Genomic DNA, 20,463 nt, shown 5'->3' with positions numbered 1-20,463 from the left:
ACTGGCTGAGGCAGGCTGAATGTCAGAGACAGTTGAGTGTGACAGTTTGGTGCAATAGTGTTTGAGTCTATGTGATTGGTTGTTACTTCATTGAAGAAATACGAACAGGTAAAAGAAACGCACAATATCTTACTGAAGTACTACCAGCGCTCGTAAAAGTACCACTTGAAATAACATAGGTGTACATGGAACCAGCACAATGGAGGCTTGACTCACAACTGCTTTTGGCTGGGAAAGTGCTCACCCAGCTCTTTCATGGTCACTGAATAGGATGTGATGATGTTATCAGTTGGCCTGCACTTTCACCTCATTTGACACCACAGAAACTTTCTCATCCAGGTGAACGCAAAGATGAAGTCCACAAATAAGTTACAGCAACCCAAGAGTATTCAAAACTTTGGATTGTTGTGGCATGTGCAACAATATTCAAGGAATTCACTAGTCTATCAAGAAGTCCTTCCACCAGCAATTCAAGCATGTACTGCAGTAGAAGCTTGACTTTTTTAAAGCTTGATGACATAAATGAATTTTTAAACAAGCATTTACAACCATATTCTTTTGCTATTTCAGTTTTGTTAGTTTTGCTGAGGTAATTTTGCAATATTAAGTGTGTATCCTGACAAACTCATGATCCGAGGTTATTATTTAACAATCTTTATACCTTGTTTTCCTGTTTTACAAACCCAGGCAATTCCTGATGTTCACCTTTCTTTCAATGCTTTGGCAGAATGCAGAACAGGACTGATATGGCAGTTAACTGGAGAATCATCCTTAGATGCCATGTCCTTTGTCTTCCAATTGGTATGGCAGTCCAATGATGCGTAGCTAAGTTTTCTTAACATAAGTATCAATTCTATCCATTATTCCACTTTAGTAGGTAGACTCTCTTACCTGCATCAAGCTGGAGCCCCAATTAACCTGATGTGACTGTCTTATACAATAACATGTTTTGCAGAAGACAATAACTGATTACAAAACAGGCCTAAATCCTAAGTTTTAAATATTGTAATTTCTCCAAAACTACTAATCAGATTTTGAGGACTGACACATTGTAGAATTAAATCTCTTTTAGATGCACAATACTAATGGCAGAAATTATAATAGTTCCATTTGAAAAAGCAAAGTTGACTCTGATATCTTTGTAATTAATACAGCTATGAAAAGAGACTATACATCATTTCCTGGAGACTTTTTCATAATTCATTTGGGTGAAAAGAGAATTAAAATTTCTTAAATAGTTCTGGAGATATCCAAGGTTAACAGTTTAGCTGCGTCACTCTGTACAATACTAACAATTTATCCTCTTTCTGGGCTCAACATCTCATTTACTATAGAGAGGGAATTAAACAGTGGGAGGTCCAGGATGGCATAGCAACAATAAGGAAAAGACAGATTACTCGCCACATGGAAGAGACACAGGCACAATGAAAAAGAATGCTCAAAATGTTTCAGCTTTTGGGCAAAGTCCTTCTTCAGAAGTGGAAAAACACACACACAATCACACAGGAACAACGATTATACAAATTCCACTGTCTCCAGGAGCTAGGGACCTCAGTGCCTGGAGACAGTGGGCGTGTGTGTGGGAGTTTTTCATGTGTAAATGTCCGAGTCCGCTTCTGAAGGAGGACTATTTCTAGTATTCTTTTTCAATGTGCCTGTCTGTGACTCAGTGCCACCTCTAGGCAGTGAGTAGCAACCTATTCTTTTCATATTGTCGATATAGAGGGATATGGAGTCAAAATTTTCAGGCTTGCAAATCGGGAAGTTGCTGTACACAGAATGGAAATCAAACATTGCACCCTGGTCTTTATCTTAGCCGACAATGTGTATGTATTACATTATGAAATAATGTGTGTACAGTGTGTGCAGTCACTGGTATCAGATACAAGAAAGGCAAAGCACTAGCTTTTTACATCACTAAATAACTTCCTTTCAAAACAGTATTTTACATTACGGAGAACCAAGTGAGGTTGCAATGTTTTAAACACTCTGGCCTTGTATTCATATGGATGGAGGTTCCTATCTCTATCTGGTCATTCTGATTTACATCCTGCATGGTCTACCCTAAATCACTTGAGGCGAATGCTAGGAAGATTCTTATCATAAGCCCATAGCCAACTCCACAGCCCAGCCTAGTCAAATTACACTTTTAAGGATCTAATTATTTATTACATTTTTTCCTTGTTCTCAAACTGTAATAGCAAATGTTCAACATCCTTGGATAAGTGATCCACAGACAAAACTGAAATATGACAGCCATTTCAAGCATCAAAATAAAAAGCAGTGTTTCTTTGCCTATTGAATTCAATCTGTTTGTTCTCAAAGGACTTTGTCGTCTTCAGCAAGCATTTCTCTCTGACTATTTCATAAACAAATACAATTCATAATGAATGATTATCAACAATAACCTTAAATTTACTTCACTTTTTGAATAAAGTACTACCATCTAGGAATCAAGCACATTATACTTTCTCTTCAAACTGGGAATAAAAATTTAATTTACAGCAAGAAAGCAGAGATAATTGAAACAGAATTCCAATTAGATAAAGAAAGTTAAAAGGTAGTCTACAGTAACTGGAATAAATAGATGAACAAAATTACCTCAGTAAATTCCCACATAACACTAATAGCCCACAAAATGCCAAGGTGTCTAACAAGAATAGCCTTGAACATCCATCCGAAATAATGACCCACTGCAAAAACATCAATGTGACTCCATATTCTCTCGACTGTTACATCCGTGCAATTAACACCATATTCCTGAAAATTAAAATATCAGAAATGGTATTCAAGAAATTTAGATCATAAAATGAGTTAAAATATAAAAACTGACGAAATGTAAGCATAAACATATAAAATCGATCATTTACAGGTATGCTTGCATACTTGATTTTGTTCTAATCAAGTATAACCTCCAAAGAATAAAATTACACCTCTTCAAACATTTATATAATGCTAACAAGATTTGTAGTTCCATAAAACTGTAATTAGTACTTCTAAAATAACTTTTACGACATCCAACTGGAATTACATCTTACTCAGAAAATGGTAAAAGTAATTATAAGAGGCCATCAAAAAGTTTCCATTTCAGAGTTTTGCTGCAACTCAGATGCAGGTATAGAAGCACCAACATGCAGACACCAATGGTCCCTTAAAAAACACCTTACAGGGTCGATTATTCCTGCTGGACAAGGATGTGCAGCAGGCAGTTATGGACTTCTTCATGCAACAGGACAGTGGGCTAATGGTGATTTCGTCTAATAGACTTACTGATTCTGAACTGTCAGGCCTTCAAACAAAAACTTTTTGATCGCTCCTTTAAGCTTGAAGTTGGATAACAATTGACAAAAAGAAATACTTTTTTATATCAACAAAAATAATCAATTTTTGAAAATATAATGTAATTGGATAGATAAAAAAAGTCACCTCACCAAGTGGCAGCTTTCACCTCTCTTCCTTGTCCTTCAACCCTTCTGCCAGAAGAAGGAGCCACTGGATCCAACAGCTTACATAATTTCAATACCTTTACAAGCATGTTCATCTGTCACCACTGATTTTTTTTATCTATCCAATTATTAAATACTTTTTTGTGTGATATAATTACAAATTAACAATTTTCAGATGTTTCTTTCCTTTACTTCTACTGTGAACCCTTGCTTCTTGCCAAATTTCATGATTATAGGTTAACTGGAAGTATCCTATAGGTTTTAATGAGTGAGTTTGCAAGTATCAAAATATGTGACATAAAGGACTGCATCTTTTGATTGGATTGACTATTAGAGACAACTTCCATTAATTGAGACTTTAATTTGTAGACATGAAATATTTGAGACTTTAATTTGTAGACATGAAATATTTTATAACAATTTCTGTAGCGAAGTTGTTATAGTAATTTTTAAATAATGTATATTTTACTAACAATGCAACAGTTCCTTGTTTATTCCCTGCAGTCATCAGAAAAGTAAGAAGCATCTATTGGAGGATGAAAACACCAGGCACAACTGGGCAAACTTAATGCCTCAGGCACTTCAAAGCAATTACTAGATTTATTTGGACGAAATTACGATGGCTATGGCCCTTTTTCTGTATGTTATGCTGCATACCAAGCATACTTGATCTAATCCATAAAACATGGTGATGAAAACTGACAAAACATCAACGTCTCACATTCAACAATACCAATCCACTGATAAACCTGAAACGAGAAAGACTTATTGAAAATTATACTGTCTGACAATTTCCTAAAAAATGCTTTGGACTGTAGAAAAATTTCTTTATAGAGTGTGTGAATCCCACTGTCAGCTCTGAGTGAAATCCAAATTGTATTAATAGTCTTCTCGTCCTCCTCCTGATGACAGAGGTGGTATTATGTCCAGGCCATGAGTCCAACAAAATCAATGAACTATTTTCTGCGACTGGTAAGAAGATGTATTAGGTGTAATATTGACTCTTCTTCTTTCCCATTTTTCCAGATTCTGCTATGTTGATTACAAGATGTTTGCAATTATACAGTCTCTACTTAAATTTCTGGTCCGAATTTGCCCTGAGATTCGAATTAATGTCTCAGAAATTAACTACTAAATAAAATATATGTAAGTCTTCAGGAAAATAAGAGTATTTCAACTGTATACCACATTCTTCACTTTCCACCTTTGCAAATATGACAACATTAACTGGGTTCCACATTACTGTGAAACTCTGGAACACACACAAAGACAGAGGCTATTAGCAAGTGTATACAAAGAAAACATAAGGGAAATTAGTTTAGTTTGATTTCCAAGTGAATAGCAACCTAACAACTGTGTCAGAGAAACTATCAACGGAAACTGAACTTCGCTTTACAAAGTACGTTTGCATTGTGCCGTGTTATCCGTTTACCAAAGAGCCACCAACCAGGGCCATGCACATGCTCAGTTGCACGTGCGGTGTCTGCTGCAGCTACAGCAAGGGTATACATTTCTACAGCCACTACGTGAGCTACAAATTTGGCAATTTTCAACATTTTATACAAAACACCTCTCTTTTATTGTGTTTTGGCAACTAAAATTTTGACAATGTTTCTTTTGATGTATTCTTCAACTATAAAAAATTTCAGTGCACATTTCAAGATGTCAATTGGACCATTCACACAGACTGCCAAGCGCTGTAGAGGGTGGTAGTAAAAAGCTACACATCATCACAAAAAAATCACTCTTGAGATCCAAAAGTGCCACCAGCAGACCAGCTAGCACAATAACTGCATGTAGAGAATTAAAAAGAATGTGGTACAATGGTCAAGCAGCTGCTCACAAGCCAAACAGCTCTGTAGTCAATACTAAGCAACACTCGAGGTGGTGTAAGGAGTGACACCCTGGATAATAAATGACTGGAAGTAAGTGACTTGGAGAAAAATCTTATGGCAATCCAATGGGAAAGTTTCGGATTTGACACTGCCTAGCATCACATGTAGTGGCAAAAGTGAAATACCGAGAAGGTAGTGTTATTTAAGGGGGCAATCAGGAAAAAAGTAAGTAAGTGTTTATATCATAAAAGGATAGACTGCAACTCACCATACAGAGGAAACACTGAGTTGCAACCAGGCACAACAACAAGACTGCCACACCTTTAAGCTTTTGGCCAAAAGGCCTTCTAAAGTAGAACCCTCCCCCCACAACACACACACACACACACACACACACACACACACACACACACACACTATCACAAAATCACTGGCTGTTGAGGCCAGACTGCATACAGATTGCTCATCACCACAGATGCAATATTGCCATGGATGGCTAAGCTGTACTACGGACTTCTTGGTATGGAATGGGTGGCTGCTGTCTAAGTGGAAGTATCGCTGGTGGTTGGTAGGTTTGATATGGACTGAGGTATCAATGTAGTTGTCTTTGAAGTGGGGGTCGACATCGAGGAAGGTAGCTTGTTGGTTTGAGGAGGAACAGGTGAAGCGAATGGGGGAGAAAGTGTCCTCACCCCTAGTCCAGATCACAAAGGTGTCATCAATGAATTTGTATCCCATTAAAGGCAGGGCTACCTATGAAAGCAGTCGTGTGATCTACAAACTATGCTGCAACAACTGCGCTGCTTCTTCATGGGCTTAACAACCAACAAGCTGTCTGCTCACATGATTGGCCACCGATACACTGTGGCCAATATACAGCTGCACCACTCACCTGCTGAACATGTTGCCAAAAACGACGTGCTTCACGTCAGTGCCTACCAACACCAGCTTTTCTGAACTGTGCCGGTGGGAACTCCCTCTGTGATATCTCCCACATTCCCATAAACCCCTGGCCTCAACTTTTGCCAGTTCCTGTCCTTCACCCACCTGTCCCCTTCTCTGCTCCCACTCCAGCACTACACACTCGTCTATTCCAATGCAACCACTAGCCATTTTCGTCTCCTCTAGTTCTCTCCACTCCCACTCCTCCTCCTCCCTTCCCCGATAAAATCTCCCAACTGCATCTAGCGGCACTACACATCACCACTATGACCCTGCATGCACCCACAAATAGTACTAAACTTTCCCCACACCTACTCAACTATCCCTCTCCCACCCCGCACGTGCCACCTCTTACCACCATGAACCTCAAATTGCTTCTCCTGTCAGGTGCAGTTGCTGTGTGCAGTCCCATCTCAGTGGCCTTGTGTGTGCAAGTTTCGAAGGTGTGTGTGTGTGTGTGTGTGTGTGTGTGTGTGTGTGTGTGTGTGTGTGTGTGTGTGTGTGTGTGTGTGTACGTGTGTGTTTTCTACTTTATAAGAAGACATTTCGGCCAAAAGCTTAAATGTATAGCAGTCTATTTATTTTGTCTATCTGCAACTCAACATCTCCTCCATGTGGTGTGTAGTAATCCATCCTTTTCAAAAAATTATCATTATTCCATCCAGTATTTTTTATTGTTTGTTTAAGTAAAGTGTTTATTATTTCAAAAGTAACCCCATATCTATCAATACTTTTATCCCATTGTGAGACAAGACAGTCAATGCCTCCATGGAAAAATGGTTGCAGCTGCCTACAGAACCACCACTACAGCCATCCACACCCCTTCATTTGAAGCAAATTGACAACCATGAACATCATCCTCGTGGCTCTAAAAATACGTAACTTGTATGAGGGAGATCTGGACTGTATGAAATGTAAGAGCTTCGCAGAAAAATTTCTGTTGCCTCACCGAAACAACCTTGGCAACATGTAGGTCTGCCTGTACATTTTGAGTTGCTGCAGAAGTTTCGCTACGAAGCCCTTACGCATCCTCCCGATCCCTCTCCGTGCAATTTCCACATTGTTAGACCCTGAAGAAAGATATTTGTGGCCACCAACATGCTTCGTAGAAAGAGCTGCACACACAGGTACAATCATGGGTCTGCAGGCAACCGCAAACATTTTTCCATGAAGGCACTGACTGCCTTGTCTCTCATTGGCATAATGTGCTAACAGGTAAGGCGATTACTTTTCAAATAATAAACACTTTACGTCCATTTTTTACATCTGTCTTATATACATTTGACTGTCCTTTATAGTATGGGGGTGTTTTTTGTAATGAGGGTGTGGTCCCCTTATTCTGCTTTAAAAAAACCAAAGGCAGAAGGATATGAACAAATTTTAAACAAAATGTGTACTGTGCAAAGTAGAGGAACAGTTTGGAGATGACAAGTTTTTATATTAGCATGACAATGCACCCTATTATCAAGCAGCATGGTCCTGAAATGGATTAGCCTGCCCAGAGTCCCAACCTGGACCAAACAGAAAAATCTTTGGGATGAGTTAGAATGAAGACTTTGATACAGGTGGTAGTGCCCAACAACACTACCTTTGGTGGTTTCAGCTCTCAAGGAAGAATGAGCTGCCATTCCTCCAGAGAGATTCGGACATCTCATTGAAATTGTCTCCACCACAGTTCAAGATGTCATAAAGGTGAAGGGTGGAAACATCTCATATTTAATGTTCACTAATAGATGTCCTATACTTTTGATTAGATGGTGCAAGTATTCTTGTAGTTTTAGAAAGAGAAATTCTAGTCTCTGTAAACAGGATGCAATTTCTTGACTGCCTCTGAATGCGTCACCTTCATTTCTTTTTTAGGTCTTTTTTTGGTACTTTTTCACATGAGATTCTGTTGTCAGTGGAGTTCATCACATCACTGACAAGTAATTGGGTGACGGAAATGTGGACTGAACAGTGCATTAAAAATATGCCAAAATACATACGCTGATACAGGAGCAATTTTCTCAAATTTGTAAAGATCGTGCAAAGTGGAAATATTCAGGTGCAACGCAAGGTACTTCCAAAATATATATTTATGACAATGAAGTGTCTCGTGCATAAGAACTTTTATTTTTTTTTTTTTTTAAAATTACCAACAGTAACTTCTTGTTGAAGACTTGACTTCTTATGTTGTACATGTTTACCTTGTTTTTCAACAGGATGGACAATTTTTCATTTTAATTTCAACAGCAACTCTTCAGCACTCTGACATTTCTGTTTCCTCACTCACTCGCATTCTTTCTTTATTTGGGCAATATAAAAAATTATTTCTGTCTCTGTAGTGACGTATTTTTATTAATGTATGATTGGTTTCAAAGTGTTAATCATCATCAGAGCTGCAATGAGAGATTAAACAGTGGGTGCCCAATGAAAAAACAAGGAATATTTAGCATATAAAACAAAATTTAACAACTGACATTGCAAGAATACACATCTTGTTACTTACATAAAATGCTTTGCTTAGAATCACACGTCAATGTGAACTGCAGTATCGTAAGCAACAGATTAAGGGGTACAAGAGTGTCTGAGACATGAAGAAAGCTCAAAGAGATACCACTTGACAGCACGTACACTCTCTCGTTTACAAAATGAATACCAAATATAAGACAAGTGTAAGCATTTATATGTGTAGTACATATTCCTAGAGTGAGAAATTGTGAACACTTTAAAATCTTATCTCTATGGGCCATTCTTTTCCAGGTTTAAAGAATGGAAATGTAAGATTTTTAGGCTCGATGAATACATGCTATGATACAGAAACATTAAAGTACTGGTCATCATTATGAATGCATAAAATACTGCAACAATTACACAAGGAACATCCTAACTGCAATAGAATGTGATACCAAAACCCAGGGGGCCCCACCATCCTCTGGAGATAAGAGGCATTGCCTGCACCATGATAAGCTATCACATCAGATGGCCACAGGTTGGGATTGTAGGTACTAAATTATAACCAAGTCATACTTATTCAAAATACAACCTTTCAAAAACCATGAAATAGGGTAAACAGGTCGTAGCATATGTAGGTAAACACATGCTAATAGCAGTTCATAGTTCACAGAAGTAGAAGCAGAACACAGACCTACCCTACAGATTTACAATGTACTTCACAAAAGCACAAGAAATAATGCAGACTGAAGATGAATACAAAGAAAATGACTATAACAACAAGTCCATCTGTTTTGCAAGTTAAGTAATGTACAAAACAAGTGAAAAGATTATGTATAACCACAATGTTATGAAGAAAGGTGAGAAACTGTAAAATAGGTGCCCTTAAGCAGCTACCACATGTTTGCACTGATTGTAGTAACCTCATGTGAGAAACTTTTAATCACTTCACAAGTCTTCAAAGAGTTAGAAAAAAAGCATTTATATTGAACTCTTATTCTGAATGGTTGTGACAAAAGTTTCCTGCATTTAAAAATTTCTAATTCCTCCATTATAGTAAACATTTGTGTGCAGCATGCATAACCTCAAAGCATTTCTGCATTACAGAATGTGTGTGATTAGATCCTCTCAGGCGTGTACCAAAACTGACCTTATTATGTGCTTACATGTGTTCACAAAATCTGACATCGAAAGTACAGCCTGTTCACACTATATAGATGTCTTCGCACACAAGACGCTACACTCATATCTTACCAAATTTATTATTGTGCTCACCAATTTTGTGTCTAATCTTAGTGCCCACAGGGTTGTTAGTACAGAAGTTTATCTTGATATTTGCTCTCTGAAGCAAGCATTTAATCTTTTGTGAAACATTACTGAAATATGTTATGCTGACATTGGGCAACATTTCCACTACCATGGTTAGCACTTTTACATGCAGTTTTATCTTTTTCTTTCCTCTTAATTTTCCAAATCTTGTGATTGTCAATGTCATGTGGATACACATTTCTAACTGTCACGTGTTACAAGATTTTGGTTTCTGTAATTACTTTGCTTGCATCTAGAGGGAGCTGCATTAGGCACCACTCCACGTAACTGAAAAAAAATTCTTTTATGAGAGTGGGTGGCATGAATATTATTGGTCTTGTCTGTGAGTTGGTTGAAAATTCTTGTCATTGTTCGAAAATTGTCCTGGATCAGCATTAGAATGTTGTCTACATAGTGTCACTAGCAGATGAGCCTACATTGTGTTGGGGAAATTTTTTTGAGGCATGTATATTCCAAAGAGTTAAGAAATTAGCTGCTAAGAATCCTGTCAAGCTGTTGCCCATAGTCAAGACATACTGCTGGTGGTACACATTCCCATTAAACATAAAATAACCATAAGACAATGGGAGATGTGAAAGTTCAACTAAATCTACTGTCTCTGTCATTATAATATTTTTATGTTATAACAGTTTATAGTTAATGATGCCTACGATTTCAAGGACAAGAACATTAGTACACAGATATTTAGTTTCTAAAGATGCCAGGAAAGTGCCATCTGTAATTTGTATATTCTTAATTTGGTTAGTGAGGTGCAAGCTGCTTTTATCCTATAAGTTTTTTTGAACGCAGCTCCTTTACTCTATTATGCGGTTCGGAGTTGAAATAATAATTGAGACAAGAGGGATTGTTAAGTGCAAGTCTAATGGATTTTTAGGTCTTGTGCATTTTAATCTGTGAGCTACTGCTCGGGATGGAAGAATTTATCATGTAACAGGTTTTCTTTCCGTATTTACACCGACGCACCAAAGAAACTAGTATAGGCATATGCATTCAAGTACAGAGATATGTAAACAGTCAGAATACGGCACTGCGGTCAGCAGCACCTATATAAGACGACAAGTGTCTGGTGCAGTTGTTATATCGGTTACTGCTGCTACAATGGCAGGTTATAAAGATTTAAGCGAGTTTGAACGTGGTGTTATAGTCGGCGCAGGAGCGATGGGACACAGCATCTTCGAGGTACAGATGAAGTGGGGATTTACCCGTACGATAATTTCATGAGTGTTCTGTGAATATCAGGAATCCGGTAAAACATCAAATCTCTGACATCGCTGTGCCCAGAAAAAGATCCTGCAAGAACGGGACAAATGAAGACTGAAGGGAATCATTCAACGTGACAAAAGTACAACCCTTCTGCAAATTGCTGCAGATTTCAACGCTGGGCCATCAACAAGTTTCAAGGTGTGAACCATTCAACGAAACATCATCGATATGGCCTTTTGGAGCTGAAGGTCCACTCGTGTACCCTCGATGGCTGCATGACACAAAGCTTTACGCCTCGCCTGAATCCGTCAACACCAACATTGGACTTTTGATGACTGGAAACATGCTGCTTGGTCGTTTCAAATTGTATTGAGTGGATGGATGTGTACAGGTATGGAGACAACCTCATGAATCCATGGACCTGCATGTCATCAGGGGGCTGATCAAGCTGGTGGAGGTTTTGTAATGGTGTGGAGCATGTGCAGTTGGAGTGATATGGGACTCCTTATATGTATAGATATGACTCAGAGGAGATACGTTAGCATCCTGTCTAATCACCTGCGTCCATTCATGTCCACTGTGCATTCTGACAGACTTGGACAATTCCAGCAGGACGATGCGACACTCCAAACAAACAGAATTGCTACAAAATGGCTCAAGGAACACACTTCTGAGTTTAAACACTTTTGCTGACCACCAAACTCCCCCAACATGAACATCACTGAGCATATCTGGGATGTTTTGCAACATGCTGTTCAAAAAAGATCTCCATCCCATCATACTCTTATGGATTTATGGACAGCCCTGCAGGATTCATGGTGTCATTTCCCTCCAGCAATACTTCCGACATTACTCGAGTCCGTGCCACATCATGTTGTGGCACTTCTGCATGCTCACAGGGGCTCTATACTATATTAGGCAGGTGCACCAGTTTCTTTGGCTCTTCTGTGTATTACACTGGAAGACTGTTTTATTGATGGTTTCCCAATAGCACATTATAAAATTTTCATGGGATCTTTATTGACCCCTACTTCTTTGCTGCCTTCAAAAAACTCAAGATTACTACTAATGTAGTCTCTATTATACAAAATTAAGAAGTCATTCCTTTGACAGCCTTCAGAACAATTGCCTTCTCATTTGAAAGTCCTGTACGATCTGAAACTCCACATTTGCAGTGAAATGTAACTGCATAGCTATGGTCTTTCTGACATTGACAGCTTAGTTAGTTCATTCTTGATTTTTTTCCGTTTTGGAGATTCCGATGTGTGTCATCACAGTTTTAACATTTTGTTTCTGCTCTTTCCCTAACATTACATTTCATCCCTGCTAATGACAGTGTCCAGAAAACAAGGTTAAATTTCCATGCATTTGAGGCATTCAGTCATGAGCATCACCTGGTGATTCTTCTGATCACTGGTCAAAAGCATGCGAATCAGCTTGGCACACACCTTCCTCATGTGCAATTTATTGGTCAACAGTTCAAGTACATTTGTGTTGGAAATGCTGAGTGTTTCTGTAATCATCTGGATACTCAACTGACAGTCAGATTTTAACACATCGTGCACACAGTCTAAATTGTCATTGGTTGTGTTAGTCGACAGCCATCCAGTGTAGGTTTCATTGAACACCTCTTCTTGGCTTTCCTCAAATGCTTTGAACAATTGTGAAACTTTCAAATACAATACAGCACTGTCCCCGTAAGCTTGCACAATCAATTGGTGGGTCTCTGCAAGAGATTTATTTAGTTTTAAATGACATTTTATTGCAGAATGTTGTTTGGGTGCCAGTTACATCGCATTTCGTGAAACAGGCTCTAAATGGGGTGGGCAGAGACAGCAATCCTGACACCTCAAACTTCTCGCTCTGCGTCCACTTTAAGTATCAGCACAAAAAAATTGCATTATTTTCTGGACACACTTCATATTTTACATTTTGGTTACCTTTATTTCATAGCCTTTGAATGGATTCATTACAAATTAAGTCTGGCTTATTGGTATTTTTGCGTATTCCAGCCCAACCCAAGGCCTTCCAATGTAGTGGCTTGTGCTGTTGGGAGTGCATCCACTTCTGAGAAAATGATGTTACCTCCTAGTTTTTGTACTGAAATTATATTGGGTGTGCCTTGTGTGATGACTGTACTATTTTGTACGACCATAGTGATACCCAGAACCTTTATATCTCTGTTATCATAGCATGTATTAATCAAGCCTGAAAATTTTGTCTCTTCAGTCTTTGTACCTGAAAGTAATACACTGCACAGAGGCATGATCTCACAGTTCTCATGATTTATAACTCTACAAATGTGTACTACAAAATATAGATATAAATGCTAAGACTTTCGCTTATATTTAGCATTAATTTTCTGAATGCAAGAAGATGCATGATGTCAAGTGGCATCTCTGAGCCGTCATGTCGGGTGATTCTTGCAGCCCTAACTCTGTTGCTTATGACACTGTTGTAACAGAGTTGCTACTTCAAGCCAAACATTTTATGTAAATAATATTATGTACACATATATTCTCATAATGTTAGACATTAAATGTGTTTCATATGTTAAAATATTCTTCACGGTAAATGATGACAGCCAAAATAGTTGCAGGATAAAGATTTATTAAAATTCTTGACCAAGGTTTCAGTATATATAAATATACCTTCATCAGAAGTAAAATATCTAAAATTACATCCTGCAATGGAGATTAATAAAACAACTGTGCCAAGGGCGTTGTCAGTAGTTAAGACATCATCTCCATTTATACAACATGATTATGGACACAGGGTCAATGCGAACACAGTTTAGCATCACTACTTCGCCTATGAACTGACATGTTTCAGCCATGTTTAAAATCTTAAAATATTCTTTGTTGTTCTCACATTCTAGATCTGATGATGGTGCACAGGGTACTGAAATGCGTCACATGTCATTACAAAATTACTTTGTGACCAAGGTTGAAGTAAATTTTTATGTTAGTAAGAGTACTGCATTCACTACATCCCCACAACGGTGTCACCATTTCACTCTTTTTCTTTCTTTTTTTAAAGATTAATTACTTTTCCTGTAATGAACTGCTCCTCTCTGATGGTGTATGATCCCTGACTACAAATGCCTTTCTCACTCATAAAGCTTTTTACAGTATTTTTTGCAGATTTTGGACTCTGCTTCTCTTGAGTTTTGCCACCTCTTTGGTGGAACATTCAACCAGCATTCTGTTGCACAGCATCTACCATTTTTCACTGAGAGTTATTCACTTGTTGTGCTACTGTTCTAGTACTTCTTCACAATAACAGCACTGCAAAATACCACCCCCCCCCCCCCCCCCCCCTAAGAGGTTCTTAATACAACTGATTTATCACAGCTTATAAAAAAATAACATGCCAATCTCAAAAACCTTAATTTGGTAGGTTAGTCCCCTATGGCTCAAAGCTATCCTATATTCCCTAGATTCTCGTACACTAGGGGAACGTGACGATGGGAACTTATTGATGCAAAATGCATAAACACACAATGTGAGTGACATGTTCAACTGTGTCGCTGAATGTTAACAATAACTACACATAACATATAAAAATGACAATCTCAGACCCAATATAACTGGTAACAGCAAAATGACATTTCCCAACAGTGAACGGAGTTTTGTAATCAATAATCCACTAATCAATAGTCTAACCAATGGACCAACACCTGAAAAGCAGCAAAAGATACTTATTACATGTGGAACCACAAAAACTTTTATATCTTCATGTATATATTTATGGCTCCTACCTCTGTGACTGTCCCTGCTGCAAGACTTGCCTATGCACCCTCCTACCACCACCTATTCCAGCCTTGTAATTAGCAAAACATATACTATTAAAAGGAGATCCAACTGTGAAATGACACACATTATATACCAGCTGTTACACAAAAACTGTTCGACCTTTAATATAGCATGACTACTACCCAGTTATTAGGATGAATGGGCACAGGCAGAGGGTGTATACAGGCAACACACAATATCCTGCTGCAGAGCACGCTGTACAACATGACAGTCACAACATCTGAGCCTGTTTCACCAGACACACCATCTGGATTCTTCCTCCAGCAACTAGTTTCTCAGAACTCAGCGGGTGGGAACTAGCATTACAACATGTCCTTGTTCTCGTCACCCACCTCGCCTTAATTTACTTAATTCCTTCCATCTCAGCATTTCTTTGCAGTAACTACTCTTTTCTTCGCTCCATTTTAGTTCTCTGCATCTTTCATTTTCTGACCTGTCTATTTTTCTCCCCCTCCCACCTCTGTTACATACAATGCACTTAGCTTTTCACTCTTATTAACTCATGGACAATGTTTTAGTACTAATCTCTGTCTTGCATATTATCCTGTCTTGCACCTTTTCAGTTCTCAGGTTTTCTAATCTAACCCAGTGCAGTCCCCAACAATCAGTCTTTCCATTTCATCCCGTCATCCCGTCCGGTAAGTCTCCCCTGACCCAGCGTTCTGGGTGACTTTTCTGAACTGCACCTCTCTCCCATGCTGCCGCTTAGTGAGTATATTTTTTATCTATCCAGTTGCATTATATTATCAATAATTGATTATTTTTGTTATATATATTTATAGACCTTTCAAAATCACTGTAGTCACTATATCAACAATATGTAAAAGAAAAGAAAACCCAATATAAATTATTACATAATATAAGATTAGTTGACAATTCAAATGCAAAAAGAGATATTTAATTATCAATAACATTCAAAATAGCACAGCAGACTACCACATTTTCGGCACTTTTACAACTGCTGAAGTCAAAATTCAATAGCCTTTTGCAATTTTTGTGTACATCAGACCTGCTCCAGTTTTGCCAACTAGTAAGCACAAGTTCCTCTGCTGTATAAAATATTGACCTTATTAGCAAGTAGGGTGGAATATGTGCATGACCTAGTTGTAATTATGGACATGACAGAGCAATTTAAAGAATGTTATGCATGGGCCTTACTCCAAAGGGTCTACTTCACTATTACTGCCCACCAAACATGAACTTACGTTAATCTCTCCCACAGATTTTTTTTTTTTTTTTTTTTTTTTTTTTTTTTTTTTTTTTTTTTTTTTTTTTGTGTCGCTTTCCTCAAGTGTTCCTTATGCCATAATATTGCCTCTCTTCCTGTTCTTTGATGTAGAGTTCTAAACAGTTATCCTTTCCACTACTTCGAGCAAGTCTCTCTTCTACACTCCTGGAAATTGAAATAAGAACACCGTGAATTCATTGTCCCAGGAAGGGGAAACTTTATTGACACATTCCTGGGGTCAGATACATCACATGATCACACTGACAGAACCACAGGCACATAGACACAGGCAACAGAGCATGCACAATGTCGGCACTAGTACAATGTATATCCACCTTTCGCAGCAATGCAGGCTGCTATTCTCCCATGGAGACGATCGTAGAGATGCTGGATGTAGTCCTGTGGAACAGCTTGCCATGCCATTTCCACCTGGCGCTTCAGTTGGACCAGCGTTTGTGCTGGACGTGCAGACCGCGTGAGACGACGCTTCATCCAGTCCCAAACATGCTCAATGGGGGACAGATCCGGAGATCTTGCTGGCCAGGGTAGTTGACTTACACCTTCTAGAGCGCGTTGGGTGGCACGGGATACATGCGGACGTGCGTTGTCCTGTTGGAACAGCAAGTTCCCTTGCCGGTCTAGGAATGGTAGAACGATGGGTTCGATGACGGTTTGGATGTACCGTGCACTATTCAGTGTCCCCTCGACGATCACCAGTGGTGTACGGCCAGTGTAGGAGATCGCTCCCCACACCATGATGCCGGTTGTTGGCACTGTGTGCCTCGGTCGTATACAGTCCTGATTGTGGCGCTCACCTGCACGGCGCCAAACACGCATACGGCCATCATTGGCACCAAGGCAGAAGCGACTCTCATCGCTGAAGACGTCACGTCTCCATTCGTCCCTCCATTCACGCCTGTCGCGACACCACTGGAGGCGGGCTGCACGATGTTGGGGCGTGAGCGGAAGACGGCCTAACGGTGTGCGGGACCATAGCCCAGCTTCATGGAGACGGTTGCAAATGGTCCTCGCCGATACCCCAGGAGCAACAGTGTCCCTAATTTGCTGGGAAGTGGCGGTGCGGTCCCCTACGGCACTGCGTAGGATCCTACGGTCTTGGCGTGCATCCGTGCGTCGCTGCGGTCCGGTCCCAGGTCGACGGGCACGTGCACCTTCCGCCGACCACTGGCGACAACATCGATGTACTGTGGAGACCTCACGCCCCATGTGTTGAGCAATTCGGCGGTACGTCCACCAGGCCTCCCGCATGCCCACTATACGCCCTCGCTCAAAGTCCGTCAACTGCACATACGGTTCACGTCCACGCTGTCGCGGCATGCTACCAGTGTAAAAGACTGCGATGGAGCTCCGTATGCCACGGCAAACTGGCTGACACTGACGGCGGCGGTGCACAAATGCTGCGCAGCTAGCGCCATAAAACGGCCAACACCGTGGTTCCTGGTGTGTCCGCTGTGCCGTGCGTGTGATCATTGCTTGTACAGCCCTCTCGCAGTGTCCGGAGCAAGTATGGTGGGTCTGACACACCGGTGTCAATGTGTTCTTTTTTCCATTTCCAGGAGTGTATATTCTCCTTCACTCCATATCATATCACTTCAGAAATTAGTATAACACCCAACTCTTAAAATTTAAAAATTCCACTCACCTATTAGTTAATAAGACTTCATTTCTATCTTCCTAAGGTTTCACTTTGGATTATTATTTACTGTAAAGCATAGCAGTTAGAATAATATGTATAAAACTTCTTGTGCAAGTAGGTAAAAAGGTAATTACACAGCAAAAATTTATGCTTTTTCTTTTGAAATTTCTGTTTCCCCCCCCCCCCCCCCCCCCCCTCTTTCAATTTATGGTTGATATTCCAAGTATTTGATCTCCTGATCAGCTTTCTGTAGTTCATCATTACCAGAAACCTCCCTACCTTGTCAGCAATTTTCTCTTTCTTGCATTTGTCACTTCTTCAACTTTAAGATAGTCAAAGTTATTATTTATAACAATTAAGTGCAATTAATTTTATTATTTGTTTATTGTCACACATAAAGCTATTATAAATATTAATTTTTTCTTCATTTAAATCCCTATGACATTATAGTTTCTTGAATCCCATCCATTTTCTACTGCTTACTGTCTATTTCAGTACTTTAGCTAACCAAGTGTGTGAGCTGCAAAATATCTGATTAATCCAAATCATAAAGAAAGAAAGAGAAACAAAATATTGATCTTACCTTGTCCATGTCTATGTGAAAATCTTTTAAGGAAGGGTCAATCCATAAAATTATTGATTTTACAGTCTTGTAACTCTGAAATAATATAAACAGTAGAGCAAGGAGATAGAGCACACTCATTCCAAACACCATCCGCCACACAGCTGGATGAGGTCTTGTAAATGGTCCATTTGGGAATGCCAAAACGGAAATTATCAGGAAAAAGAATATAACACACAAGATCCCTGCTCTTATGTTATTCTGCATGTCTTGTTCATCTCTGAAAAAGAAAATGAGATGTAATAGCACCTGTTCACTCAGTATAATACAAATCTGCACTTTCAAAATAATGACAATCATCACACCAAACTTTTTCAAAGTTACTTACAGTGTTCAGAATGTAGTATTACGTTAATCACAAAAAGAAGGTATTGCCTTACACGATAAGCAGATAGGACAAGTAAATTTGTTTCTTTCATAACCAACACACAAAAAATGTTACCTAAGCATTAATAATTACAAAATACAGCAATAAATGTTCTTGTTAATATGAGAGTGGTTCGATAAGTCTGGTAAATTTCCATGAAATAACGGAACATTTTTCTTGTGCCTTCATGGTTCGTAAGTTCAATTATGACAAAGATTGTACACGGAATTTCAACAACATATAATGTACATTTTATTTCGACAGATGCCTGAATTGGTCAGTGTATTGTCTGCGATTGAAAATGGAGAAACCGAGTTTCTTGCTGTTGTTATACATTTTCATCTGAAGGGCTGAACTGCGGCACAAATCAAAACAGAATTCAATGAAGTTTACACAGACTCTGGACAATCACTGAAGATCATTTACTTTTGGATTAATTAATTTAAATGTGATTGGACAAGCACCAAAGATGAAGGGCACTCTAGCCATCAAACTGATGTCACCACAAAGGAAACCACTGCCAAAATTGATGATATATGTGGTAATGCAAGATAGCCGAATAAAAATTCTTGAGATTGCTGAGACTGTAGGCACTGCAACTGAGCAAGTGCATAATATCCTGCACAGAGAATAGTGTATAAAAAAGGAAGGTGAGTGCCAGAATTGCTCACAGTCAATCAAAATCACATCCAGTACAACATTCCAACACAATGTCTGGCATGTTTAACCACAGTCTAGAAGACTTTTTGTGACCACTGATGAAACATGGAGCCATCATAACACACCAGAGTCAAAAAGGTAGTGAAAACAATGGACAAAGGCTGATCAAAATGCACCAAAGAAGTGAAAGACCATTTTGTCAGCTGGTAGGTAATGTCCACGGCTTTTTTTTTTGGGGGGGGGGGAGGATTTCCAAAAAATCATCCTCATAGATTACTTGGGGGAAAAAAAGGCAGAACCATAACTGGATCCTATCATGCTTCATTGTTGGACCATTTGAAACTCATGTTGGCTGTAAAAAGACTAAGATTGGCACACAAAAATTTGCTCTTTCACCAAGACAATACACTATCCAACACATCAGTCATAACAATTCACCAGACTTAGCCCCAAGTGACTTCTTCTTGTTCCCCGATGTGAAACTTCAGCTTGCTGAGAAGAAATGTTGATCAAAGGAGAAAGTGACAGTTGCATTTAACTAATATTTTGCAGAGCCTGATAGAACCTTTTTTCCAGGGGGGGGGGGGTGTAAAAGCTGGAGGATTGCTGGACCCTCAAAGAAGACTTCGAAAATTAAGGTGATTTATTTATAAACCAAACATTTTTTTCTCTTCCTTTTTTATCAGACTTATCAAACCACCCTCATACAACTATATGGGCCACACAAAGCTTTAATTATCACCTTGCAAAAATTAAGTTACACAATTAAGTTTCTGGCTGTTTGCAGCTACATGTCTGCAGTCATGGTACACATTGAAATCACCATGCTGCTGTGCTGTAGTATGCTGCTAGGAGCCAAACAAAATGCCACAGTCCATCTCCACTTTCACAAGGGACTGCACCAGTTTGTTTGGCTGCTCTAGCAG

At 39.1% G+C, this 20,463-nt stretch overlaps 1 protein-coding gene across 9 annotated transcripts in view; it reads right to left on the bottom strand.

Annotated features, from left to right (window-relative positions):
• The window catches only part of LOC126457751 (phosphatidylserine synthase), a 148,531-nt gene that overhangs the window by 81,607 nt on the left and 46,461 nt on the right, over positions 1 to 20,463 (bottom strand). For all 9 annotated transcript variants that reach the window (XR_007585520.1, XR_007585521.1, XR_007585522.1 and 6 more), the window contains exons 2-3: positions 18,472 to 18,730; positions 2,602 to 2,760 (exon numbers count right to left, since the gene is read on the bottom strand). Coding sequence is in view for 6 of the 9 variants with exons in the window: in XM_050094304.1 (XP_049950261.1) it covers positions 2,602 to 2,760; positions 18,472 to 18,730 (418 nt within the window). In the remaining 3 variants the exon portion in view is untranslated. The remainder of the gene's footprint in view (positions 1 to 2,601; positions 2,761 to 18,471; positions 18,731 to 20,463) is intronic.

Source organism: Schistocerca serialis, chromosome 2, assembly GCF_023864345.2.
Source record: "Schistocerca serialis cubense isolate TAMUIC-IGC-003099 chromosome 2, iqSchSeri2.2, whole genome shotgun sequence".
Lineage (NCBI taxonomy): Eukaryota > Metazoa > Arthropoda > Insecta > Orthoptera > Acrididae > Schistocerca > Schistocerca serialis.
The sequence above is the reverse complement of the archived record's forward strand: the minus strand, read 5'-3'. Positions and strand labels throughout refer to the sequence as shown.